The sequence below is a fragment of the Nipponia nippon genome, unplaced genomic scaffold, assembly GCF_047370975.1.
Source record: "Nipponia nippon isolate SJK-2023a ecotype South Korea unplaced genomic scaffold, ASM4737097v1 scaffold_2, whole genome shotgun sequence".
In the NCBI taxonomy this organism is placed as follows: Eukaryota; Metazoa; Chordata; class Aves; order Pelecaniformes; family Threskiornithidae; genus Nipponia; species Nipponia nippon.
In genome coordinates, this window is record NW_028262336.1 from 72,804,794 (window position 1) to 72,831,791 (window position 26,998).

The 26,998-nt window shown below is 59.6% G+C and overlaps 2 protein-coding genes across 2 annotated transcripts; one reads left to right on the top strand and one right to left on the bottom strand.

The window, feature by feature from the left end:
- Window positions 1-455: 455 nt before the first annotated feature.
- ZIC2 (Zic family zinc finger 2) lies at window positions 456-5,119 on the bottom strand. The gene is made up of 3 exons (XM_087757542.1): window positions 4,108-5,119; window positions 2,182-2,345; window positions 456-1,983 (listed from the first exon to the last, which is right to left on the bottom strand). The coding sequence occupies exons 1-3, from the start codon at window positions 5,117-5,119 to the stop codon at window positions 1,720-1,722; spliced, it is 1,440 nt and encodes a 479-aa protein (XP_087613668.1). The 3' UTR covers window positions 456-1,719.
- A 9,316-nt stretch (window positions 5,120-14,435) lies between these two features.
- ZIC5 (Zic family zinc finger 5) lies at window positions 14,436-20,843 on the top strand. Its single transcript, XM_087758742.1, is given in 4 exon segments — window positions 14,436-14,764; window positions 14,766-14,851; window positions 14,854-15,732; window positions 20,389-20,843. Coding segments are annotated over 4 exon segments (1,749 nt in total).
- The last annotated feature ends 6,155 nt before the right edge of the window (window positions 20,844-26,998 follow it).

The window sequence follows — 26,998 nt, forward strand, 5'->3', positions numbered from 1 at the left end:
CGGGGGCACTGAGCCCCCGGCCGCGCCGCCACCGGGAGAAGGAGCCTAAACCCGGGCACGGCAGCAGGCGGAGGGAGCCGCGCTCTTGCCGCGCAAAGCTCTTCCTAAAGGAGATCCTGCCCTGCAAGTCGTTTGGGGAAGATGCAAACGCTCACCCTTTTCTTTTAGCCCGGAGGCTTCCCAAAATGTTTGGGTTTGTTTGGTTGGTTTGTTTGTTTGTTTGTTTTTTATTCTGGACGGGGAGCCCAGCTGGAAGAAATCCTCGTGTTCCAGAAACCGGCGGATTTTTTTAAAAAGCGTTTGTTTTGCAGCCTCTGCTCAGCCCCTCACATGCGTTACAGCAGGTTTCAGAGAGCCCTTGGCATAAAAAGGAAACAGGTCGTGCAGTTTCAACACGTTTTATTATATTTCTGTATGCATTACTCTCAAAACATATCACAAGAAATGATGAAACCACTTAAACCTTCAAATAAAAAATCTGAAACAGTTTATGCTCACAATTGTACATATTTATAGTTAAGAAACATTCTTTATAAATACTGTTTCCTCTGTAGCAAGTTAATACCATAATTTAATTACAAATGGATAAATATGGTAACAGGTATTTACAGGAGGAAGGGTGTTATTACGGAAAAGCTAACGGCACGACGTTTATTTTTCCTCACAATCTTCCGAACAGGAACTAACAAATTGAACTTGCAAAAGCACTAAAACATCACATGTAAACCCAGCTAACAGAAAAAATACATTCACAAGCGTTGTTGTTCGTGTGTGTGTCTGTGAGTAACAGAATGGCGACTTTGGCACGGTATTTCTTCCCCAGTCTATAGTTGAAATGCAGTTTACAATCAAGTTGCCTCTTAAAAAGGAACACAATATTCAAGATATCACAATTACAAAAGAAACCATTTTTTCTTCCACGTTACTTTTTTTAAACGGGTGAACTAAAAAAGGAGGAGAGAGGGAGGCGGGCAGGGGGAGCGGGAGAAAAGAAAACAAGTCCATCACTTTCTCGGGGAGGGAGAGGGGAAGAAAAAGAAAGACAACAAACAAAAAAAAAAAAGAAGAAGAAGAAGAAGAAGGGGACCAATCCGCGGTTTACAAACGGGACGAACTTCTATACACCAAGAATCCAGGAAAACTTCGCTCCCCACCTCGGCGGAGGCAGGAGAGGGCCGCTATGTACAGAGTTCGGGGGGCGGGAGGGCGCCGGCTGCTGCGGGCGGGGAGGCGCGGGGGCCGGAGGAGTTTGAGTCTCTGATCTTTTGTCTGGAGGCTCCGGAGGGAGAGTTTCTTTCCGCCGGCTCGAGAAGCTTTTTGCTGGGTGGTGTGTCGGTGGCCCTTGGGGATGGTTTTTTCCCCTCTCTCTCTCTCCCCTTTCCGTTCCTCTATTGATTGACTCATTCTCTTAGCGTTTTTCAGCACGTACTTTCGTAGAAATTTTTTTTTTCTGGTTCAAAATGTTCTCAGGCAGAAAAAAAAAAGGAAAAAAAATCCGCCAAAAAAAATAAAGACCCGGAGGCGGGAGGGGTGTGGGGAGAGGGAGGCCCCCCGTCCCCATCCAGCTCGGCCGTCATTTCGCTGCCCGCGGGTGCGGCGGCATCTCCCGGCGGCATCTCCCGTCTCCGGCGGGCCCGCTCCCTCCTTCCCGCCACCGCCGCCGCCGCCGCCGGGGCGGGGAGGGCGCGGCGGGGCCCTGCAGAGCAGTCCGGCGGGGCCCTACACGTACCACTCGTTGAAGTTGGAGGAGAGGCCGCTGTGGCCGCCGCCGCTGCCGCCGCCGCCGCCGCCGCCGCCTCCTCCCCGGTGCACGGCGGACACGGCCGCCGCCGCTGCCGCCGCCGCCGCCGCCGCCGCCGGGGAGAGGTTGCTGGTGCTCTGCGACTCGGCGCTGGGGGAGACCAGCCCCGGGGGGGTGGAGGACTCGTAGCCGGAGCTGGCGGCCGGGGAGGACTCGGAACCTTGCGGGGACGACTCGTGCACCTGGGGGGCAAAGGCAACACGGCCGGGTGGAGGGGGGACGGGGAGGCCGCCGCCGCCGCCCCCCGGGCGCGCCCCCCGCCGCCGGCCCGGCCCGCCGCCGCCCCCGGGCCCCGCGCCCGCCGCCCGCCGCCCCGACGGGGCGCCCGGTGCGGGGCGGCCGCCCTCCCGCCTCCCGCCGCCGGCTGCGGGGCCGGGTACCTTCATGTGCTTCCGCAGGGAGCTGGGGTGGGTGTAGGACTTGTCGCACATCTTGCACAGGTAGGGCTTGTCCGAGGTGTGGACGTGCATGTGCTTCTTGCGGTCGCTGCTGTTGGCGAAGCGCCGGTCGCAGCCTTCGAACTCGCACTGGAAGGGCTTCTCCCCTGCAAGAGAGCGGCGGGGCTGAGCGCGGCCGGCCCCGCGCAAAACCCGCGCAGCGCCCGCGCAGCCCCCCCCCGGCCCTTCCCCCCCCGGCCCCGCTCCTCTCCCGGCCCCCCGCTCCCAGCAACTTCGCCCGGCCGCTTCCCGAAGCCAGAGGCCGGGCTCGCCCCGGCTCCCGCGCCGCTGCCGCTTTGCCCTGCAGCGAGGCGGTGCCCGGCCGCCGCCTGCTTTTTCCTACCAACCCCCCCACCCCGGGCACCCCCGGGCCGGCGCCCTGCCTGCCGGCCCTCTGGGGAGCCTGGGTTTATTTCGACCGGTGCCGGCCCCGAAAGAGATTGAAGAAGGAAGGCGATAAAAATAAAAGGGGAGGGGAAAAAAAAAAAAGCAACAAAAAAAAGGCATGGAGCCGTTTCGCCTCGGTACCAAATCCGCTATCCTGTTAAAGTGGAAACCATTACCGGCAGATTTAAGGCCGGGCAGATTGTTTCGTGCATGGATATTCGAGATAAACGCACATCCGCTGGGAAAACTAAACGTCTGTAAAATACTTCATTTAATTTTCATAGGGATTCCTCTCGCCCGGCTGCCAGGACTCCAAATGCCGGGGAGTAATTTGGAGGTGAGAACTCCACATCCCCCCGCCTTTGAAGGGGGAAGCATTTAACATTAAATTCCATTAGCACCTAAATTGTTTCTTAAAGACATCCGCTCAGACACAATGACTTCGGTGCGGGCATCTCATGCAAACACATTTCTCAAATTTTAAACCTTGTTAAAGCTCGTCTCGCACCTCGCATCGGGCTTAGCACTTGAGAAAACAATAGGCCTCGAGATTTTTAGCCTTTCTCCGGGTAAATATTTAGAGTGGAAGCCGCTAAAATATTTGGCCCTCTTGTATGAAATGGTCTGGCACGGCTCGAGCCGGCAGGAGCAGTAAATGAATAATAGATGAGGCGGGAGGATGCGTTTATTTTTGCTGCCCTTCGGCTCGGGCGATTTTCCATCGGGAGAAGCCCGGGCTCCCTCACCCCTCTTCCACCTGATTTGGGTGGAAGCTTCCGAGCCTCAAGTCCTCTGTTCCCTATTACATAATTTAATAAACTGTTGCAAAAGCACCTTAAATCACCTCGAGTGGGACTTTAAAAACACTCCTTTTTTTTTTTTTTTTGAAATGAGAAAATTTTATTGCCTTGCTCACACCATTTAAATTTAATGGAAAGCATTCCCAGAAAGGGACGTTTAGCCACTTCCAACTGGATTTTGGACTAAGGACGGATTTTGCACGTATTTATATAGTTTCTCTCGCGCGCTAGCCCGACACGAAAGCCACGCTGACAAGCGCTGAAGTTATATGCCAATCCGCCGCGCCTTGCGAACGTACAGGGCGCTTTATGTATGTGTATATATCTCCGTATACGTCTCCCCGGCTTTTAGCAGGACGGCAGGATTTAGTTCGCGCTGGATTTCGCGTTTCTGCGCAAAGACCCCGCCGAGCCTCGGCGCGGATCTTGCATCGCTCACCCCCCAAATGAAAAGAACTGAGTAAAAATGTCCTTTCGAAATCTGGGAAGGGGCGGGGGGGGGGGGGGGATGCTGGTGGGGAAGAAACCAAAACAAACGCAGCCGTGTGAGGGAGCGGGGAAAAAAAATATTAAGCGGGATCCTTATTTTACCACTCTCGTCATTTTATCTCTCCCTGTTTCTACGTATATCTATAGGCACGGGCAGAGGGGGGGAATCTGCCGAAAGAAACCCGAATTTTACCTGTGTGCGTCCTTTTGTGAATTTTGAGGTTTTCTGATCTGGCGAAAACTTTTCCGCAGCCGGGGAAGGGGCAGGGGAAGGGTTTCTCTCCCGTGTGCACTCGGATATGATTGACCAGTTTGTATTTCGCTTTGAAGGGCTTGCCTTCCCGGGGACACTCCTCCCAGTAGCAGACATGGTTGCTCTGCTCGGGTCCCCCAACGTGCTCCACCGAGACGTGGGTGACCAACTCGTGCATGGTGCTGAAAGTTTTATTGCAACTTTTTTTGGGGTTGTTCAGCTGCTCGGGGTCGATCCACTTGCAGATGAGCTCTTGCTTGATGCACTGCTGCCGCATGTAGCGGAAAAAGGCACCTGGGTGGTGGTGGTGGTGGTGGGCTGCCATGTTCATGCCCATATTCATATTCATGGGGCCGTACTGGTTGTGCAGCTGAGCCGCCGAGTAAGGGTCAGTCCTGGGGCTGGAGACCTGGCGGTACTGATCCGACCGGGCGAACACCTCCCCCGGCAAGCCCAGGCGCATCTGCCCGTTGAGGACGTTTTGGGAGGCGTGGGGGCCGTGCTGGTCGTGGATGCCCGGGAAGAGGAGGTGGCTCTGAGCGTCCGTGTGCGGGTGGTGCAGGCTGCCGGCCGCAGGGCCGAAGATGCCGTGCTGCCCGCCGGCCGGCGACGAGTCCCCGAAGCCGCGGCTGCGAAACAAGAAGTCCCGGGTGGAGTTGAAGGGAGCCCCGGAGTAGGAGCCGACGTGGGCGGCGTGGGGCCCCAGGGCGGCGGCGGGGTAGCCGGGCGCCTGCGAGGTGAACGCCGAGCTCTGCCCGGGGGAGAGGTCGTGGGCCCCGGCGTTGAGCTTGAAGGCGCCCATGTGCGCCGCCGCCGCCGCCGAGTCCACGAAGCTGTTCTGCGCCGCCAGGCTCAGCTCCCGGTCCTGCATCTCCGCCGCGGCCGAGTGGTGGTGCCGGGCGAAGGTGCCCACGCCGAGGGCCGGGAACTGCGGGCCGGCGTCCAGCAGCATGGTCCGCGCCGCTCCGGGAACGCCGCCGCCCCGCTACCGCCGCCGCCGCCGGGGCTGCCGCCGCCCGCCCGGCCCGGCGCGGGGCCGCCGCCGCCGCCGCCGCTCCGCGCCGCTTCCCCCCGGCAGCCGCCGCGTCCCCCCGCCTCCGCCGCCGCCGCCTGCGCCCGCGCCCGCACCGGCCCGCTGCCGCCGCCGCCGCCGCCGCCGGAGCCGTATCGGGAGCCAGGCAGAGCAGAGTCCAAAGGCGAGCGGAGAACCAAAGTGTATTAAAGGAGCTGAGGCGGGGGCGGGCAGGGGAGGGGAGGGGGAGCAGGGGAGGGACGGGGCTGGGGACGGGGACGGGGGGGGCAAGGCTCGCCTCGCCGTTCCCTGCGGCACACACGCACGCACACGCACACTCTCTCTCTCTCTCTCTCTCTCTCTCACACACACACACACACACACACACACACACTCGCACACGCCGCCGCCCCCCCCTCCGCCGCCACCGGGATGTCAGCGCCCCCGACCCCCCCCCGCCCGCCCGCCCGGCCCCGCGCCGCTCCCTGCGTCGGCCGCGGCCCTCCCCGCCGCCTCGGGCCCCCCGCCGCTCCCCGGGCCCCTTCTCTCGTTTTATCCTCCGCCGGGCATTAGCCGTGTCTCTCACGGAGAAAAAACTTGCAGCCGCGGGTTCCCACGGAGCGAAGGGACCCGGGGGGTGGGGGGGTGCCCCGCGCCGCCCCCGCCCGCCGCCGCGGAGGGGCGTGGGGAGGGGAGGGGGGGGAGAAGGGGGGTGCCGGAGGCGGATTAAAAACAATAAGGGCGGCAGTGGGGGTGGGGAGGGGAGGCGGGGGGCGGGAAGGGGCCGCGGAGCGCCGGGGCCGGAGCGGCGCGGCCGGGGCGGCGGAGTTGCAGCCCCGCTCCGCCCGCGCCCGCGCTCCCTCTCGCTCCGCTGTTTATTTCGGTGGGCGCTGCTGAGGCGGCGGCTTTTTATTTTTCTCCCCCTCCCCTCACTCCCCCTCTTTTTCTTCCCTCCCTCCCTCCCCCGGCCTCTCTCCCTCTCCCCGCCCGCACTGGCGGCTCCTCTCCCGACGCCGCCTTCGCCCGCCGCCCGGCCGCTCTCCCGGCGCCCGCTCATTGGCCCGAGCCGCCCCGTCCATCCGGGCGCCCCCGGTCACCGGCTAATGGCGGCGCCGCCGCCCCGCGCCCTGCCCGCCCCGCCGCCCGCCCCGCCGCCGCCCGGCCCCCGCCGCCCGCGGCCCGGCCCGGCCCGGCCCCGCTCGGCACCGGGGGCCGCCCTCAGCCCGGCACCGCCGCCGGCTTTTTTTTTGGGGGGGGGGGGGAGAGGGGGGGTCGTCGTCCCCCCCCCGGCTCCCCCGCGGCGAGGGGAAGGGGTGGCGTGGAGGGGGGAGAGGCGCGGCGAGCCACACGCACGGAAAATATCGATGTGCGCTTGGCCATGCGATCCTGCCTCGGGAGGCAAACAAACAAAGCGAGGGGCTTAAAACATAAACAGGGGGTTGGGGAGGGGGGGCTGCCTTCTTTTTTTTTTTTTTTTGTTTTTTAGGTGGTGGCGGAGGGAGGGAGGAACTCGCCCATCCTGCGGCCCCTTCCCCCTTTTCGGCTCCAGCAAATTAAAGCGATAAAGGGAGCGAGGGGGGAATCAGATAAAAGTCGCGTTGGCGGCTGGGGGAAGAAAAATAAAATAAAATAAAATAAAAAATGAAAATAGACGAGGGCACGGTCGCCCTGGTTGTTTGGGCTTTTAAACCACTCGTGCGGGAGCAGAGGAGTCGATCTGCCTGTGGTGTGAGTGTGCATCCGAGAGCAGATGCTTCAGGAGTTTTCCTTGTCTCTTCCCTTTCTTGAAAAAGAAACAAAAACAAAACCGAAAGAGAAAAACCCCAACCCCGAAACCCACCCTGCCATTGTTATGTGGAAACCGGATTCTTACATGGCAGGAATAAAAAAGCATACAGCCAGCGCGCACACACACACACACACACACACAGAGCAAACAAGTCCCCTTCCCCTCCCCCTCCAGTAAATACATGTCTGGCCCCTGCTTCGGTTTGTTTTGTAGTGGCTGAAAAATAATCATCCCGGGGCCAGCAGCTTACCAATAAATAAGGCTTTGTAAAAATTAAAACCCGCCATAACATTTGTCGTCTTAACCGTCCTGCACTTAACCTTGCGTCTCCACCCCCATCGGCTCTGTGCTTGGCGGAGAAGCGACCCAAAATTGAGGGGTCTGGGTGGTTGGGGGGGGCTTTTTTGGCATGCTCCCTGCCACGTTCCTCCTCTGGCTCCTCACGGCGTTCAACCCCGCACCAGGCACAGGCACCCTCAAACCTGGACCCAGCCTCCGAGCAGGGCTTCTGCAGCGAGAGGTATCGGGTAGGTAGGTAGGTAGATGGATGGATAGATAGAGAGACAGATAAACGGAAGGAAGGAAGGAAGGAAGGAAGGAAGGAAGGAAGGAAGGAAGGAAGGAAGGACGGACGGAAGGAAGGAAAAGGTAACACTGCCCACCAGCTAGGGTTGTTTAAATAAGGTTTTCCCCTTCGCTGTCACGAAATAGTTAAAATATTTCCGAGCCTGTCCGAAAGTGGCTTGAAATGTGCCAGTACCGGACATTGCTCTTTGAACAAGGCGAGGATTTAATTCGGGAAGAAGCGGGATTCCTTCTAATCCGAAATGGGCATTAGAAGATGAACTGAATATCAAGGCAGAGCTACACCTCTGATGCCAACAGCCCTCTCCTCTTCGCCACGCCGTCACTCGGTCCTGCCTTTGCAGGCAGGAGTGGCTGCTCCCCAGATATCGCCTCCCCAGGCTGCAGCTTGGGAGCATATGCTGGCCTTGTCCTGACCCCCCAGGCTCCCAGGGACAGACCGCGAACAAATTCTGCTTTCCTTCCCTGAAAGGTTCCCGAGGCGGGGAGCTGAGCAGTGTCCGCCGCCGCTGCTGGGCATTGCGAGAGCCCGAGTGGGGAGAGGAAAGCTTGGGCTCCTCTGTCGCCTGCCTCCAGCTTAGTGAAAAAACCGTACGGACAACTAGACCCTTGAATACACTTTTTTTTTTTCTTCCCCAAATTTAAAAGAAGTTACTACATCTGAGATTAGGAAGGGAACCAAAGTGTCCAGGAAAATTCCCAGTTAAAAATACTGTTTTGGGGGAAAAAAAAAAAAAAAAGTGAATGTTCATACAAAAACCTACCTTCTGGGTTTTCACCTCGTTCTTCTTTTTTCCTTTTATCTCTCTTTTCTTTCTTTTATCTTTCTTTCTTTTTCTTTCTTTCTCTTTCTTTCTCTTTCTTTCTGTCTTTCTTTCTTTCTTTCTCTTTCTGTGTCTTTCTCTCTTTCTTCCCCTTTCTTCCCTTTCTTCCCTTTTCATACCTTTTTATCCCTTGTCTTCCTTTTATTTCCTTTTCTCTTTTCTCTTTTCTCTTTTCTGTTATCTTTTCTCTGTTATGTTTTCTCTTTTTCCTTCCTTCCTTCCTTCCTTCCTTCCTTCCTTCCTTCCTTCCTTCCTTCCTTCCTTCCTTCCTTCCTTCCTTCCTTCCTTCCTTCTTCCCTTCCTTCTTCCTTTCCTCCCTTCCTCCTTTCCTTCCTTTCCCTCCTTCCCTTTCTTTTCCTCTCTTATTCTTCTCTTTCTTTATTTCTTTCTCGTTTTTTCCCCTTTCCTTTCCTTTCCTTTCCTTCTTTTCCTTTCCTTCTTTTCCTTCCTTCCCTTCCTTCCTTCCTTCCCTGCCCTCCCTGCCTCCCCTCCCCTCGCCCCGCTCTCTGCCCGCTCGGCGGCGCCGGCGGCGGGGCGCTTGGGGGGGACGCGGTGAATTCCAGCCGGAGCCCCCGCGGGCCGGCCCAGCGCCGCTGTTCTTTCAGGGCTCCAGCCCTACTCTCTCTGCAGGAAACAGAGGAGCTGATCCAAGTTCAAAGTCACGGCGCCGTCCCTCCTGAGAAGCGCTTTATTTCCCTCCGAACCGCAAACCCCCTTTCCCCCCATCTCACAGGGGAAGAAGGGAAGGGAGCGGGGGGGGCCGGGGGCCGAGGCACCGGCAGCCAGCCCCGCACTCGCCGGCCGGGCCACCGCCAGAAACGCAGCCTTCGGCTGACGGCAGCTTTCGAGGGAGGAAAGCAAGCGGTCACCCAAAGTCGGGGCTAAACTGGTTTATTGAAGGAAGTTTTTCAACAGGTTCCTGGAGGTGCCAGACCTGCAGAGCAAGCAGGACTCTTGCCTTTCCCGGGAAAGCATTCCCCTCTTTGTAAGTTTTCCGAAATTTTCTTTAAAACTCTTATCCTTGCCGGCCGCTGATGCGGAGGGAGCTGGGGGGGGGGGGGGGCGACGGGGACGGTGAGGACGAGCGAGAGCAATTTCTTGCTTCCCCTGGACCGCACGTACCGCCCTCGCCTTCTCGCCCCTTTCCCCGGCGGGGTCGCCACCGCCGGGCCGGGGGCGATGGGGCGGCTGCTCCCTGCCCCCCTCCCTCCCTCCCGGGCAGCCGAGGGCGCCGCGGCGGGGGGCGCGGGCTGCGGCGCGGCCGGGGGCTCTGCCCGCGGGTGGAAAGAGAGGAGGAAGGGCCGGCCGGGGGCGGGGGGGGGGGAAAGAGAGGGGTCTTTCCCCCCCCAATTCATCCTCGGCTTCTCCCCGGAGTAACGGGACGAGGTGCGGGGCGGGGAGGGGGCGTGCGGCCGGCCCGCAGCCTGGGAAGAAGAGGCCAATTGAGCGGAATCGCTCGCACCGTTGTCTGTATCACAGACACTCATAAATTCAACAAGCTCATCAACAGGATATTAAGTTGCAGGTTACCTTTGATGGTGCCGATCCGAGGCACTTCTAGGCCGTTCGACCTATGACCCGTGAAGACCACATGTGTTGTGCTGTAGCCTCCCTCTGTAAAACACGCTTCGGGACAAAAGTTCTTTGTCAGGCTCTACCGGCAGCGTAATGTAAAAAGAAAAAGGGGAAATAATGAAAATCTCAGCCAAAGCTGTAACTTTTAAATGCCTTTAAAAAAAAAAAAAAAAAAAAGACAAAAAAACCCAAAAAAAACCCCGCGAGGCAGGGCGGGGGCAGCAGGAAGGAGCACCTCGCTTTCGTGCCGTTAATATTTATTGTTCTCTCCGTTGCACTTACATATATATATATATGTGTGTAAAAGCCGAGGTTGCGGTGTAAGCCCCCGCGCCGGGCGGCGGTGCCGTGAGGCGGGGGGGCGCGGAGCGGCGCGGCGGTGATTTCGGGACGGGAACCTGGGCCGAGCCGCAGCCGCAGCCCCAGCCGCAGCCGGTGCCTCGGCCCGGCCCGGCCGCCGCTGAGGGAGGCGCAAGGCCGCGGACTTTGCGCGCCCCGCGCTCTGCCCCCGCTGCGCGCCTCGCTCCGCAGCCCCGGCGCGGCGCCCCCGGAACGGGGTCTGCCTCGGCACCGCCGCGTTTTGTTAGATGCACCTTTTCCCGCCTGGAGGTGCCCACATAAACCTGAGAGGCAGGGGAGCAGCTTCCCAATAAAGCGCGATGGACTTTGTAATACAATTTATGCTGTCATTCATAAATAACAATGCCATATGGTAACCATATTGCTTATACAAGTAAAGCCGTCAAAGTGTCACTATTTGATTTATCTCAACAGCTTCTTCCAACGGTGACGTTCAGCTACAGAGAGAGGGGAAGGGGGGAGAGAGCGCAGAGCAAAATTTGGCCTGGGTTTCCTGAGGCCGCCTCTCTTTATCTCTTCCTCTCTCTGTATGCATAAATATAGATGTGTGTGCATATACATATATATACACGGATTGAAGGATGGAAATTTTTGTCCTTGTTTTGCTCCTATTTGAGCAAATCCACGAAGGGGACGTGCGGAGAGCCCACTTTCTCTGGCGAGGCGCGCACTGAAAATGGCAGCTCCCAAACATTAGCAGGCGCCCGCAAGTCCCCGTCCCAAACGCGCGGCGGGTCCCGGCCCCGGCAGCCTCGACGGCCGCCGCAGCCCCGACGGCGGGCACGGCGCCGGCAGCCTCTCGGGACCGTGTCCCAGCCCTCGGGCTCCCACTTGGCTGCGTGAGGCGACGAGAAACGGGCGCTTATTGGGTGCAGGAGTTTATTTTTAAGGGTATAAAATATCCATCCCCTGGCCCCAGCCTTGACGCCAAATCGCCCCTCGCTCTCCCCCTTTCGGGCCCGTGGGCAGCCACGACCCCCCCCATCCCCGCCCGGGGTCCCTGCTGTCCCCCCGACGGGGCGGGGCGGGGGGTACCGGGGCTACTCCCCCCCCGCTTCGGCCGCCGCGGGGCCGTGCCTGACTCGGGGCGCTCCCGCCTGATGCCGGCCGGACCCAGCGCCGGTCCCACGCGTGTCCGCGGAGGGAACGGCGCCACAGGCCCCCTCACGCCGCCCGGCAGCCCCACGAGCGAAGAAAGCCACCCGCGACGGGTCGGGCGGGTGGTGAGCTATTTCAGCAGATTTGGGGAGATCTGGAGGTCTCGCCGAGGGAAGCGGGAATCGTGCTCGCTGCCGAACGGCTCCCCAGAAGAATGTTTTACACGTTATAAAATATTGCTCCCCGCTCCCTAACTATCAATAAGACGTGCATTAAAGACGATTGTTTGTAAATGGAGTTCGTGATCATTAGCATACATTTACATAATGCAGCCTACAGCGCAACGTTTTACAGCTAAACACCTCCTAAAGCCGGAGCTCGCTTTCCAGCGGAACCTTCACGAAACCTATGTGAGGGCTTCCAGGCTTCCACCCCGCCTCCGCAGCCTCCCCCGGTGTCCCCGTGGCGGGTTTGCGGCGAGCGGGGCACGGCGGGAGGGCTCCGCAGCCGGCTCCGCCGCGGGAGCGGGGCCGACCCCCGACGGGCGCTGCCGGGGGGTTTGGGGCGGGGGGGCGGGGGGGTCACCGCCCGCCTCCCTCCGCCGCAGCCCCCCCCAGCGCCGCGGCAGCCTGGGCCTGAGCTGGGGTCGGTGAGTTAATGGGCTTTAAATTCTTCACGGCCCTTTTTGCAGCTGGCATCTTCCAAAACTGCCCCGGCCCGGGCAGCCACCTTCTCTTCCCGGCGTCCTAAAAATGGGCGAATTTCCACGTGAGTCTCGGCCAGCCCCTCCCTCCCCACAGTCGCAGGTCAGCTGCCTATTACCCAGCTATAAAATATTTTCTTTGTTTTATAGCCCCTCATAAAAAGAAATTGATCGGGGGGATATATTTGAATTAAGACATATTAAATCGATGACAGATACATATCACGCTGCGTTTAACAAGAGCGGGACGAGGAGGCGTGCGCAAGGTAGCGCGGAGCCGCGACGCCGTTCTTCACCTCCGCAGCGTCTCCCGTCAAACCATTCCACACCTCGGCACCTCGGCCCAGCAACGTGCCCAGAAGTTTGGGGAGGGAGGAGGGCACTTTTTGGATGCACGTATAGGAAACATACGTATATAAATAGGCGTATAGATGTGCGGCTAGTTTGCGAGGAGAAGTTTTTACTGTGCAATAAAACCAACGAGCAGCCCCTCTTAAAAGCCGGGGATTATTTATTCCCGTTCCTTGCCTTGCAGCATCACTGAGACCCCCACCACGCCAGCCGAGCCGGGAGCAGCGGGTCGGCTCCGGGGGGGGGGGGGGGGGGCACCGGCAGGTCTCGCTCCCCCGTGGGGGGGGAGAAAGCCGGGGCTCCCCGCGGGGCCGGCTCCTACAGCCCCTGCCCTGCAAGCCGTGGGCCAAATCCTGCGAGTTTTCCCCGCGGCGGGGGGGGGCTGGAGCCCGGCCCGGGAAATGCCGGACCAGCACGGGGCTTCCTTCGGACGTGGCTCTGCGAAGGGCAGCGGCGAGAACCCGCCGACGTGCGGTGGTCAGGGGGATCAGGTGGCCGGGGAGGGCCGGGAGGGGTGGGGGGGGTCCGCTGCTGGCACCCCCCGCCCCGTTCCCTCTCCTGGCGTGGCGGAGGAGCGTCCCTCGCTGCCCCGCAGGCAGGGAAGGACAGGCAGCCTGCCTGCACTTTCTAAGGAGCGCGGGAGCGCCAGGCATTCCCAGGGGGACCAGCAGCCTAAGGAAAGCAGATGACATATCAATAAAGGCCACCTCTCCTCCCGCAGCCCCAGAGAAAAGTCACGGCAATGCTCTTTCCCCCCTTTTTGCTTGGCAGGGAACCCCCCGAGCCTGCTTTTCCGGCACCCCCAAACGGCAGCATCCTCCTTTGTGCGGAAGGGGCAGCCTCGGCGCTCCACAAAGCGCTTCACCTTCCAGGACCAACACGCCCCCCCCCCACCCGGGACGGTTCCCCCCGCTCCCCCCCCACCTCTGCCCCCCTCTAGGGGAGCCCCCACTTTTCCTGCCTTTTCCGTCGAGGCCAGCAGCTCCTGGCCAGACTCCCCCCCAGCCAGAAACTCCCCCATTTCCCAGCCCACCGCCCCCCTCCCTCCCCGGCACCCCAAAGCTTCGCGGGGCGCGGGGCGGCTCTCCCGACGGGGCCCCCCGGGAGGGGGCTGCGGGGCACCTCGGGAGGGGGAAGCCCCCAAAGAGGCGGCGAGCGCGGGCTCCCAAAACTTCTCCCCGACATGCGCTGCTCAGCTCCCCCCGGCCGCTTACTCGTTTATTTTCTAAAGGCAAGGAATCCCCCTCCCTTCCCCCGCCGCCGCCGCCGCCTTCTTTTTAGGAAAACGTTGGCTGCCTTCCCCTAGTGCTGCCTTCCATCACCCGCCCTGGGCATAAGCACGCACAGCCCCGGCCTCGCGTGGGTGTGGGGGTGGGTGTGGGGGTGTTGCATCAGGGCGTGCTTTCCCGCCTCATCCATGAATGAATGGTGTCCCTCCAAAAAAAAAAAAAAAGTGGAAAGGGAAGGCAACCGAGCGCGGAGCCCGGCAGCAGCCCCGCGCGTGGGCTGCTCCGAGGGGAGAAATCCCGCAAACGTAAACACGGCGGCGCAGCGCCTCCGAGCAGGGAGCCCCGTCCGGCGCCGGGGGAGCGGCAGCTGCTGCCCGCTGCCGGGCCGGGGGGTGTGTGGGGGTGGGGGGGGGGCTGTGTGCGCCCCGTCGGGCCCCGCGCGAAGTTTTGCAAGTGCAACTTCGGGGGGCGGCGCGGTGGGGGGGGGGGGGCTGGTGGGGGGGCGGCGGGGGCGGATCCCCGCTGCGCCGGCGGCCTGAAAGGGAGCCAATCGCGCGGCCCCAGCCGCTGCCAATCATCGGGATCCGTCCAATCCCTCCGGCGCGGTGTCCGAGCCGTATTTCCCACCGCGCCGCCGGAGTGTGGTGAGGGCTCTGCCAATCGCGGGCGGCCAGAGCGGGGCCGGGGATGCGCGGAGTTAGGAGCGCAGACAAAAGAAGTTAAAGAGCCGCTTAATATATACATGTTTTTGAAGGCGGGTAGAGGGAAAAAAATAACAACAGCGAGCGTAGATGGGCTTGGCTGTGTCGTTATGGAGCCCCCTTTGAGCAAGAGGAACCCGACACTGAGATTAGCGGATTTGGCAGCGGCTCAGCCCCATCCTCACCAGAACATGACAGGCTTCCCGGGGCTGGGGAACCACCACGTCCACCCCCACCACGCGGCCCACCTCCACCCCGGGGACGCGGGCGGCGACCCCGGCGGTGCCCTCACGCCGCTGGGACCCGAGCACATGGCGCAGCCCGCCGCCCTCAAGCTCACGCCCGAGGCGCTCACCGCCGCCGCCGCCGCCTTCGCCGCGCCCGCCGCCACCACCGCCGCCGCCGCCGCCGCCGCCGCCACCACCGCCGCCGCCTACGCGCCGCCCGCCGCCGCCCTCCCGGGCAACCCGTCGGGGGGGGCGGCGGGCCGGGACTTCCTGCTGCGGCGGGAGCTGCCCGCCGCCGCCGCCGCCGCCGCCGCCGCGCACGGGGCGCTGGGCGAGCAGCACCCGCCCGCCGGCTCCCCCCACCTCCCGCACCCGCCGCCCCACGGCGTCTTCATCTCGGCCGCCGGCACCTACGGCGCGGCCGACGGGGCGCACGCCGCCTTCCCGCCGCCGCCCGGCGAGCAGGGCGCGCCCGCCGGTCGCCACCCGCCGCTCAACGGGCAGATGCGGCTGGGGCTGGCGGCCGCCGCCGGGGAGCTCTACGGGCGCGCCGAGGCGCACTACGGGACCGCCGCCGCCGCCTCCTCCTCGGCGCTGCAAGGCTACGGCTCCGTCGGCCTCAACTTGGCGGCGGCGGCGGCCGGCCACGGGCACCCGCACCACCCTCACCCCCACCCCCACCCCCATCACCACCACCACCACCATGCCCACGTCGGGGCGGCGGCGGCGGCCGGGGCCTTCCTGCGGTACATGCGGCAGCCCATCAAGCAAGAACTGATCTGCAAGTGGATCGACCGGGAGCCGCCTCCTCCTCCTCCGCCGCCGCCGCCGCCGCCGGGCGGTAGGAAGCCTTGCTCCAAAACTTTCAGCACGATGCAGGAGCTGGTGAGCCATGTCACCGTGGAGCACGTCGGCGGGCCCGAGCAGAGCAGCCACGTGTGCTACTGGGAGGAGTGTCCCCGCGAAGGCAAGCCCTTCAAAGCGAAATACAAACTCATCAACCACATCCGAGTGCACACGGGAGAGAAGCCCTTCCCCTGCCCCTTCCCCGGCTGCGGGAAGGTCTTCGCCCGCTCCGAAAACCTCAAGATCCACAAGCGGACTCATACAGGTGGGTGCCCCCCCTCCCCGCCCCGCCGCCTCTGTAAGGGTTTTCTTTTTTGTGTTGTTTTCTCCCCCCTTTCCCCCTCTTTTCCTCCTCTCCTACGCACCGCCGGACATGTGACTTTTTCATGAATAAGTAATTCGGCAGCACACGGGCCACGCACACACAGCCACGCACACGCACCCGGCCCCTCTGCCCTGCACACAACGTGTGCGTGCGTGTGTCGTCCCCCCCCGCACCTTGGGCAGGTCCCTCCCCACCCCCTCCGCCACCCACCTCCCCACACCCCGCCACCGCCGGATAAATACACCCATTAGTAAATAAGGCAGAGCCCGGAGGGGGGAGAGGAACTGCAGCCTCTGCGGACGAGCGAGGAGAGGCTGAGCGGCCGCCCGGCCCGGCCGCCCCGGGGGGCTCACCCCAGGGCTGGGGAGCGCGGCGCGGCGCGGCGGCCCCCCGCGGAGGACGGCGGTTCTGCTTTTCCTGCCCGGTTCTGCCGGTGGGGACGGAGCCGGGCGAGGGGCGCTTGGCCCGGCGGAGATGGGGCCGCGGGGGCTCTTGGGGGCGCAGTTCCCCTGCGCTGCGCGGCGCTGCGGGCGGCGGCGGCGGCGCTCGGGGCTGCCCGGGCTACCGGGGCTACCGGGCTGCCCCCGCTACCGAGGCTGCCCCTGCGACCAGCGCTGCCCGGGCTACCCCCGCTACGGGGCTTGCCCCCGCTGCCGGGGCTACCCCCGCTGCCGTGTGTGCCCTCCTGCCCGGGCTACCGATGCTACCGGGGCTGCCGGCGCCGCCGCTGCTACCAGGACAGCGGATACTGCCGGGGCTGCCCCTGCCGCCGGGGCTGCCGGTACCGACCCCGCTGCCGGGGCTGCCCCGGTTGCTCCCGCCGCCGGCGGTGCCCGCGGAGCCGGGGCAGGGCGGGGGAAGGCGCTCGCCGGAGGAGGCTTCCCTCTCTTTGTGGATCTGAGGAGGAAACTTCAAAGCGGCCCCGGCTGCCCGGCGGGGCTCCGCGGAGCGGGAGCCGCGGGAGGAGGGAGCTGCGCCCCCGGGGGAGAGGCCGGGCCTGCTGCGGGGCTCCTGGAGGGGCTCGGGGTTACGGGGTGTGCTTGAACCTTGGAGTCTTTTTTTCTTTCCTTCTTTTTTTTTTTTTTTCCCCTTTTCTCCTCCTTTCTCGCCACCCCCGAAATACGCGTTTCGCTCAGGGTGTGAAAACTCTGCCGAAAACGAACGAAGCCGGGATTTATAGTGGTAGACAAATATTATTCCTCGGAGGACACTTAAGGAAGTGGAGTTGCCGTAATTGCTTTCTTGATTTATTGTGTGCTGCTCGGGAAGAGAAAAGCGGCGACCGTGCAACGTGTTGTTCCGATGTAAAACCAAATGGCCCATGGCAGAAAGGATTATAGATTTTTTATCTCCAGAATATGTCAGGCATGAGCCCATATGGAGCTGCGTAGACCTGAGGATGCCCAGCTCTCTGCGCCCAGAGCCGGGGCCGGGGGGGGGAGAAGTCTCCCGGGGGGGGGGGGGGCTGACACATTTTTGGGGGTGGTGGTGTGTTAATGGCACCGCGGAATGAGTTAAATGCTGAAGGCCCGTGTTTTTGTCATCTAGCCGTCCCCATCTGTCTTGATTTGGAAAACAAAACTTCACCGCGGACCTTTCTGGGCTCCTCAACTCCTTCCCCATCCCAGCTCCAAGGGGGAGAAAGGAACGAGTCCGGGGGAGACTTGAAGGGGGGGAGGGGGTCAGAGGGATTCAGCGGGAAAAGGAGCCCCCCCCTCCAATAACTTAAATATGTATCGGGCACAGTTTGCATCTCTGAGTTGTGGTCGAGCGTTGCCCCAAGGCCCTGCGTAGGACATGGCCCCTTGCAAAAGAAATTTGGAGGAGTTTGCAGCCGGGGGCTCCCCGGGGGCTGTGCACCCCTCGAGGGGCTGGGAAGAGGGGGACCTCTGTCCTCCGGCTCCTGGAGGGATGCACAGCCCCCGAGAGGGTCCCCACGTGTGAGCCCATGGAGGAAAAGTTATTTCCACGCAGAAGAGGCCGTTGCCACACACCAGCCCTCGGGGGGGGGGGGGCAACAACCCTCTCGAATGACAGCTAGGTCCACGGGAGGGTGAAGGGGACGTGACTCTCCCCACGCACAGCCCTCGGGTGGACAAGGGATCCCAAACCTTCTGCCCGTCCCTATCAGATTAATTACTGTAATTCTGCCGCCTCAGCTTTAATTTAGTCATGTGCAGCCTGGGAGCAGGTGAGATTTACAAACTATTCGTTTATTATGGGCATTTTGGGGGGGGGGGGGATAATAACACCGTAATTGTATCATTAGGGGATTTTGCGCGTTTCTGGTAATCCTGCAGGAAGAAGAGTATGTCGGTAATTCAGGAGGCGTTTGCTTGCTTGTTTTTTTTCTCCCGTTTCCTCGAAAGCATCACCCCGGCAGCTGCACACCGCGCCCTGCTCCTCACCCCGTTTTGGGGACAAATCGCTGTCCCACCCCCGGCGGGGGCTGCATCCTAACGGGGACACCCCCCTCCCCCAAATCGCTGCCCCCTCGCCGGAGATGGTCCTCAGGCTCGTCAGGCTTTTCCCCGACGATTCCTCCCCCCCCCCCCCCCAAATAAAGGGGGTGACACCAAAGCCCCCTCCGTGCCCCCCCCCCCAGCCGCCGGCACTGCTGCTGCCGGGAGGAGTCAGGGGACGGCGCCCGGCATCTCGCCCCCTTTCCTTGGGTTGAAACCACCTACAAATGGTTAAACTCTGACGTGACGCCCTCGTCAGCCTGCCAGGGACACTCCGGGACCTTCCCCGCTCCTGGATTTGTGTGGAATTGGACCGTCGAGATCCGGAGGCTGGCGAGGAGGAGCTACCCGGGGGCTGTGCACCCCTCGAGGGGCCGGGGCAGGGGAGAGGGGGACCCTCTCCCCCGGCCCCTCGAGGGGTGCACAGCGCCCGAGAGGGTCCCCACGCGTGACCCCACGGGGAAAAGCACTTCCCTGAAGCCCCGACGGGGAGGGGGGACGCGGTTTGGGCAGCGGCTGCGCTCCCGCTGCATCCCGGGGGGCTCCGAGCATCTCTCGGGGGGGGGCTGCGCTTGGTGCTCTGCGGGCCGGCAGCGGGTCGTGTGGGCCTCCGTCCTTGGGGTAATACAGGTATAAACCGGCCAAAACCCTCGGTAGATTCGCTTTATTTCTCCAGAAAAAAAAATTAATGAACGAACGAGGTGACTCGAGGTTTGTCTCGGTGGGAGTGGGGGCGTGCGGGGGTTCCCGTGCACGTCAAAACTCCGCTTAAAACCCACGAGATACATTTTCTTATTTTTTTTTTTCTTTAAGGATAAACTTGCTCTCTCTAGTGCTACCACTTCGCTGGTAGGTGAGCCGGTTTTAATTAAAAAAGTTGACGCGTAAATAGGCTGCGGAGGCACACGTTTCTATAGTAACAGCCGAGAAATAGCCGGGTTTTAAAAATAAAAAATCGTTTTCTTTTTCCGTCATTATTTTGCTAAACACGATACGATTTTACCAACGGAAGGAGCAGTAAAAATCGCCTGGTGAAAATGAGAAAATGTCCACCGAGCGAGCTGCTGGGTTCTTCTTTTTGAGCGCTCAGAGCAAAACAGATCTGAAAATACGCATCAGCCATGCCTAAACCGACAGCTTTTTTAACTCGAGAGTCGCAACAGTCGTGACGAGGATTATGAGTGCAGACCTGCCTGCGCCGGGCTGACGTGTAGCATGGCAGGGAAGGAAAAAGTTGCTGGAAGAAACTCCAGCCCGTGTGCGGCAGAGGGATCAGGCACGTTTTCTTTCCCCTGCTCTCTCAGCAAGAGGCGTTTTCCCAGCCCTGTTCGGGAACCGCGGGGAAGGGTCGGTCCAGGGCACGGCTATACGTACCGGAACGTATATGTCCCAGGGTATGGCATGTCGGGGGGGGGAGGGAAGCCAAGCAAACCCGCCCCGGGCTGATTTTCACAACCCCTTTAACCGTTAAATAATGCGTAAATCTCTTAAAATAGACCGGCCGGGGGTTTTTTAGACCCAAATTAGCCCGAGGTAAGCGGCTGCGGGACAGCAGCCCGCTACCCCCTCCCCGCCGCCCGGGCGGCTCCCCCCGCCCGCCGCTTCCCAGGACGGGCGGCCGGGCGCACACCCTTTATACCGCCGTGCTTAAACAGGTGCTACTTTGATTTCCCCCCAACTAATTATTCCTGCAGCATCGTGCCCCATTGGGAAAGGATTACGCAGGAGATGTGCCAGGCCAGCCAGGCCGCCGGCAAACGCCAGCCCTCGCAGGCGAAGGCATTGAGAGGTTTTGTTTGGGCTTGGTCATTAAGAGCGGTAATGAAGGTTTCTCGTGTGCGAGGGGAGCGCCGCGGAGGGCAAACAAGGCAGGGCCCCGCCGCCGCCGCCGCCAGCCCGGGCCGTCGGGTTTGGAGGCCGCCGGCGACATTTCACGGTCTGCGAAACACGGGGGGGGGCAAATCGGAAGCCTCGGGTATGTCGCGACTGTCGTGAGGGGACGGCGGGGGCGGGGAGGAGGGAAGGGGAGGCTTTGCCGCCGAGGGGCTGCGGCGGTGCCGTGGACGGGCGGCGGGCGGCGGGCAGGGCCGTGCCCCCGCCCGCCGGTAACGGTGCCGTTGCTGTGTCCCGACAGGGGAGAAGCCCTTCAAGTGCGAGTTCGACGGCTGCGAGAGGAAGTTCGCCAACAGCAGCGACCGCAAGAAGCACTCCCACGTCCACACCTCGGACAAGCCCTACTACTGCAAGATCCGCGGCTGCGACAAGTCCTACACCCACCCCAGCTCCCTGCGGAAGCACATGAAGATCCACTGCAAGTCCCCGCCGCCCTCCCCGCCGCCGGGCTCCCAGGGCTACGCGGCGGCGGGGCCCCCCGACGGCCCGCTGCCCCCCGAGGCCGACCCGGCCGCCGAGCCGCCCCGCGGCCGCTCCGCCGCCCTCTCCCCGCCGGTCACCAACCTCAGCGAGTGGTACGTCTGCCAGGCCGGGGGGGGGCCCCGCCGGCCGCGCACCCCCTCCAGCCGCGACGCCTCCCCGGCCTCCGAGGGGGACGAGCCCCACAGGACCTCGGGGGGCAGAACCGCTCCCTAGGGCCGGGCCGGGCCGGGCCGGGCCGGGCCGTGCCGAGCCGGGCCGGGCCGTGCCGAGCCGTGCCGAGCCGCCGGCGGTCCCGGCCGCGCCGCGCCGGTCCCGGCTGCAGCGGCAGCCGCCAGGCGGGGGGGGCCGGCCTGGAAGGGCCGTCAGGTTTGACTCGCGCTATTTATTCCGTGTACGAAACCCTATGGTGTTTGTACGGTAACTAATTTAATTAAAGAGACTCGGACCTCTTTTTTTTTTTTTTTTTTTTCCTTCCTTCTTCTTTTGGTAAGAAAAAGCATTAACGATGCCAGGCTGGGCCATCTCAGCCACCCGTGCGGGGGGACGGTGCCAAGGGAGGTGCCCGGCTCCCGGCCTGCCCATGCCGTGCTGCTCCTGACAAGGGAGGGAGCCGGGGGAAGGCTGCGAGCTGGCAGAGCCCTGCCGTGCCCTGGAGCGGCTCCTAAATACTTTAGCTGCCAGCCCAGCGCCTCCTCTTCAGCCTGGGTAAAGCCCCGGGTTTGCAGCGGCCTCCTGCCCGTGCAGCAGCACCTGCTGAAGCTCCAGCCAGTCGAGGACAGGTTACGCATCCCGTAAAATAAAAGGAAATAAATGCATTTTTTTCTTCCCCTCTTGCAGTTCAGCTCCTTTGTAATCGTTGGCTCCTCTCCCGAGTCGTGGGGTCCCACCCGCGCCTGGCGTTTTCTCTCCAGCCCTCTTTCTTTTTCCCTTAGCCGTAACCATGTGAAAACGGTTTAGGGAAGGAAAGACAAAAGATGCAGCACTCCCTGATCGCTCCTCCACGGTTTGTACGCGTATGGCTCCTAAAACGTAGCCGGAGAATAAAAGAAGCCTGCTGCTATTTGACAACTGCGATACTGTGATACATTTTGTTTTTTTCCTAAAAAAAAAAAAAAAACACCACACGACAACTGACAGCGATTTTCCCTTTTCTTGGGGTTGCCATTATTATTACTACTCTCTTTATTATTAATATTTTTGTTTAAAGTTCGTCTCGCAGAGGAAGACTTTGCCTCTGGCTCCCTCCAGCCCCGTGTGCAGGCAGTTTGGGGGGGGGAGCAGCTCCCCGGTCCCAGCGAGCGCCAGGGGGGAGGGGGGCGCGGGAGGGGGTATTTTTTTATTATTATTTTATATCTATCTCTTTCTCTCTATTCGGTTTGTTTCCTCTCTCCAGCCGAGCCGGTGCCTGCGCGCACTCTTGCTTTTCACCATCCCCCTGCGGTGGCCGGGCAGAGTCACCTGGGAGGAGGGGGGACAAGAAACGGGGCTGTGGGGGGAGGGGGCTGGGGTCGGGGTGCCCCCCCCCCCACCTCCCCCCCCCCCCCCCCCATCGGCCGAGGGGCTGCGGGGCGGGCGGAGGGGGGACGGGCACCCCGGCCCCTCGCCCCTCCGTCAGGAGCGGGGCGCAAATAAACTAAAGAGCACTAATTCCTCCTCAGAGACCCCGAGAGGAGAAGCGGCAGCCTCCCTCCCCTCCCCCAGGGCTTGTGGAAATGTGTTTTGTGTGCCGTGAATGGTGGATGTCGTCTTGTCATTGTTAATAACGTGTATGTGAACGCGATTATTTTGTACAGTCGAATTAATTTATTTTCTGACATCATCCTTTCCCCCCCCCCCCTTTTTTTCCTCCCCCCCCCCCCCTCCCCCGGAAGAGTACAGAGCACACCAAAGAATTCTCTTATTAATTTTGGTGATAGATTGTTGTTTATGATGCTGTGGTTTTGTAAAAAAAAAAAAAAAAAAATCATTATATTTTTCAGCTTACTTGAATGAACGATGTAATGTGAAACAGACTCTTCCTGCATGTCCTCCGTGCGGTGTGTTGGTGCTGATACATATATATATATATATATATATATAGTTCATAGAGATATTATATTATTAGTACAGTGCATGGTGCTGTCACTCTGGAAGCCTTTAAGCGTTGTCTTCATGTCGTTGTGTTGGATCTAAAGAAGCAGGCGTTACTTTAAAAAACAACCAGAAAACTTGAATAGAAAATAATTTTTTAAAGTTCATTCGGTTTGCTTTTTATTCGTTTTTCAAAGCCCATTTGAATAAGTAGAAAATAATAAAGTAAGATATGGACTTTTTAAAGAATAATTTATGTAATGTAATCTTATTAGAGATATTTTGGTGCTGTTTTATAAACGAACTTTTTAATTTATGCTTTTTTTCCAACAACAGATTGCACTATACATTACTACATGGCAGGGTTTATAAACTATGGCTCGGGGGGATATATATCACTATTTTTATGTACTTGCTACACGTAGGGTCACACACTTGCCCATCAGTTTTATGACACGTGATACCTCCTAAATAAAATAATACTGATTTAAATTTTTTTTCAGCTCTGTAAACCCCGTAAAAAGAAAAAAAAAAAAAGATCATGCAAATGAATAAAAATATTATTTCTATGTATTGCATGTGCCTTACTGACAGACGAGGGGCAGAGACAGACCGAAAGACCCCCCGCCCCCCCGGGGGTCAGTAGGTAGAGTCAGATAAAGCCATAGCGGCAGGAGCAGCACCGGGAGATTCGGGGGGCGGCTGAGGTACCCGGCTTCTCCCGGCCAAACGTGTGAGTACCAGCGCTTCTCCTGCGGGTTTCCCTCTGGGATGGCAGGCAGGCAGGGGGCGGGGGGGGCCCGGGCCGAAGCCTCCCCGCCTCCCCCCGCCGCCGCCGGCTCCGCGCCCCCGGGGGCTCGGCCCTGGAGGCAGCCGGGCTCCTGGCGGGGGGCCCGCAGGGCCGCGGGGGGGGTGCCCCCTCATGGGAGCGGGTGGGTGCTCTGCCGCTGGCTTTCCGTGCGCAGGGGACAGGGAGGGACAGACGGACAGATAGACAGGACGCGGACAAAAGTCAGGCATTCATACGCACGATATACGCATCGCTCCCAAGGGCAGCTCATCACAGTATCAAATCCGATCGATTAAAATGCCAATATTTGTGTTGGGGAAAAAAAAAAAAAAAAAAAAAAAGCAGCAGCCTTCCTGGCAGTCTCCTCTTACAGACACCGGTGAGTTAAACAGCACGGGACTCCAGCAGCAGAGAGAGTGGCAGAGCTGTAGGCCAGAAGATTATTCTGAAATACAGAGCCAGGTCAGGCGAGAAATAACGCCAGGAGATTACGGGAATGAAAAAAAGAAGGGGGGGGGGGGGGAAGAGTTTTCAGGAGCTGAGTAAGGGCACACGTTTCTCTTTTCGAGGGAAAAAAAAACTGAGTGAAACCCGCTGTTGGAAAGATTCCGGGCACAGTCGTGTGTCAGCATCCTCCAGGATTATTTCCTTTTTTTTTTTTTTTTTTTTTCCCCTTTGTATTTTTTAATAAAATAAAATAACTAAAACTAGCCCAGGATGATTTCCCGCCCCCCCCCCCCCCCCCGTAATTTACCAGTGCTCGAAAACGACTGGTCAAAATGTCAAGAACAGTTTCACCAAAAGGTTAGAGTGTTTTTTAAGTCAGTTTTGTTAAACGTGGTAAAGGTGAAACAGGTTGCAAAGAGTTGTTTCAAGCAGAATGACAATAACCAACATACGAAGCAGAAAAACACTCATAAATGAGGGCTCCAATCAATGGGAAAACTTATAGCTCCCTAATGAAGTTTCTTGTGAAAAGGAGGGCGACACAAAGCCACCGAGACATGAATCATTCATGGGAAATATAAAAGATAAAAGATATCTGACAATGAGCAGAACCTTGTATAGAGTGTCTAAAACAAGTTTCCCCTTCTTATTTTCTGCTCCCCCCCCCCCCCGGCCTCCCTCTCCTAGTGTTCCCTGCCCGCCCTATAGAGTTAACATTGACCAGTGCACGTCCTGCCCCACTTCAAAGCAATTTAGCCCAGAACGGAAGGCTTGGCGCTTGGACAATCTTCATGGTGTGTTAAGATTTCTATGGCAATTGGCAAGCAAGACGTTCCCATCTGAATATGGCTCAAAGAAAGCCACTTATTGACACCGAGTTGGCCATCATCAAAGACTTCATCTTTTCCTAGGCGAAACGTGGTCCTAGCAAACACTGTTTAAATCATCTACCTTTGTAGTCGGGGCTGGGAGACAGCTCGCCACACACTACTGCTGGCCCTCGGCCCTTTAAAGGCTAGAGCGGCGGTGGCCAAGTTTGAAGGGGCTCAGAAATTTCGGGAGTGTGGGAAATGGCATTGCGGGGGCGGGGATGGGATGGGATGGGATGGGATGGATGGATGGATGGATGGATGGAAGGATGGATAAGCGGGGGAGCTCCCGGCGGAGCGCGGCGGGGCTGCGGCCCCCAAGGCACCCCCCGTGGGCGGGGGGGTGTGGTGTGCCCCCACCCGGGGCAGGCTGCTAGGCTGCTGCTTTGCTTTTCGGGGGTTGCGGGGGGGAGAGGCAAGGATTTTCAGGGTTTTTCTTTCCGCGTTTTTCGTGCTGCTGGAGATGTCGCCAGGGAGTCGGAAAGCGCTGGGAAGGACGGACTGTCACCCACCCCACCCCACTCCACCCCACCCCACCCCACCCCACCCCACCCCACCCCCCAGGAAAACCATTTCCAGGTAGACCAGCCCGGGAGCTGGCAGAGCGGCTGACAGCCGGACAGACGGGCTCCCCCCGGCTCGGACACCCCAAGCCCGGCGGGGCGCTGCCCCCGCCCCCCCCGCGCCCCGCCGGCGCGCACAACCACGCTCCCGCATTCACACCCACACCACGCAAGTGCCTAATCAGGCAGGGAGAAGTTCAAAGGCAGGTTCTTTGAAATTCAAACTACTGCTTTTATGGTACATCAACATGGAGCGTTAGGATTGCTATGGCAATGAGCGCAGCAAAAGCAAGCTGCATTTAAAATAGTCCACCTCGATTCGAGACACTCTATTAAGATACAGTTGCATTGACCTTTAGTTTCATGCCGTGTTAGCGCAGTCAATTTTCACTTCATCAGAACGCCTCATATTTTTTTGGCCTCTCTCCCACCCCCACCCCACCCCCCGTTTTTAGGACCCCCCCCCCCCAACTTCAGCAGATAAACAAACAAACAAGTAAGCGGGGAAGAAGCTCCAGCTCCGGCTCTTCTCCTCCTCCTCGGCCCCCCTCTCTCTTTTTTTTTTTTTTTTCTCCACCTAAGCACTTTTATTTGCAGAGCGATTGTTCTTTGTTTATTTAATACAAGTACTGTGTGAATGGTGAAAAATAAACACGATGAAAAATAACCAAACAGATGATTCCGCCAAGTGAAAAAGCCCGGACTTAATAAAAGTGCGAAGCAGTCACCGTTGAATGAGAAATCCTTTGAAGTGGAACTTATTATAGGAAGAATACTTTTTGGTTTCCCTAACGACGCTGCTGAATTGAAAGGGCTCGCCTTTGTCAACGATTTGTTCTCCTTTGCCGGGATGCCCGCAGAAATTACTTACATGGGCTGCCTTAACATGCAGCCTGCAAATCAGTAACTTCCCAGCTCAGACTCGCAGACGCCGCTCTCCTCAGGACAAAAAGAAGTCAGGAGGAAAACACCCCAACCTTTCACTCAGCTTCTTATTTTTTTTTTGGGGGGGTGGGGTGTGTGGAGGGAGAAAAGGGGGTTTGGGACGAGGGGGGAAGGCGGGCGCATCCCCCGGCCCCCCGCCCCGCCCGGCGGCGGGCACCCGGGCTGGGACCGCTCCTCCGCTGCGTCCCGGCCCCGGCCGGAGCGGGGGGGCGGCGGGGCTCCTCCGGCAGCGCCCGGTCTCTCCTTCCCCCACCCCCGCTCCCCACCCCCCCTGCTTTTTTTTCCTCCTCTGCCAAGTGATTTTCCCAGGCAGAGACATATTTAATAAGGGTCGTTTATTACGGAGGCGCTTTGAAGGGTCGCCCCTGAAGCCCTGTGTCCATTAAAAACATGGAGGTGACATTTAAACCTCGTTTTAAAGGAGCTCTGGGGTAGTTCAATGAAAGGCAACTCGTTTGTCTTATGAGCTTGGAAACAACCTCCCTTCTTCTCCTTTTGACCACATGGCATAACTCAAAAACAATAGTTCAAAAGTAAAATGGCATCGTGGTGTTCAGCCTCAGACAGGCACCCATCTAGCAGGAGAGAAAAGGGATAGTCCATAACACAATGTGCTTTTTGTGTCCGACTCTGTCACAAGGATTTCGTTGTTTGCTTTAGAGGCTGCGCCTGTTATACTTTCTT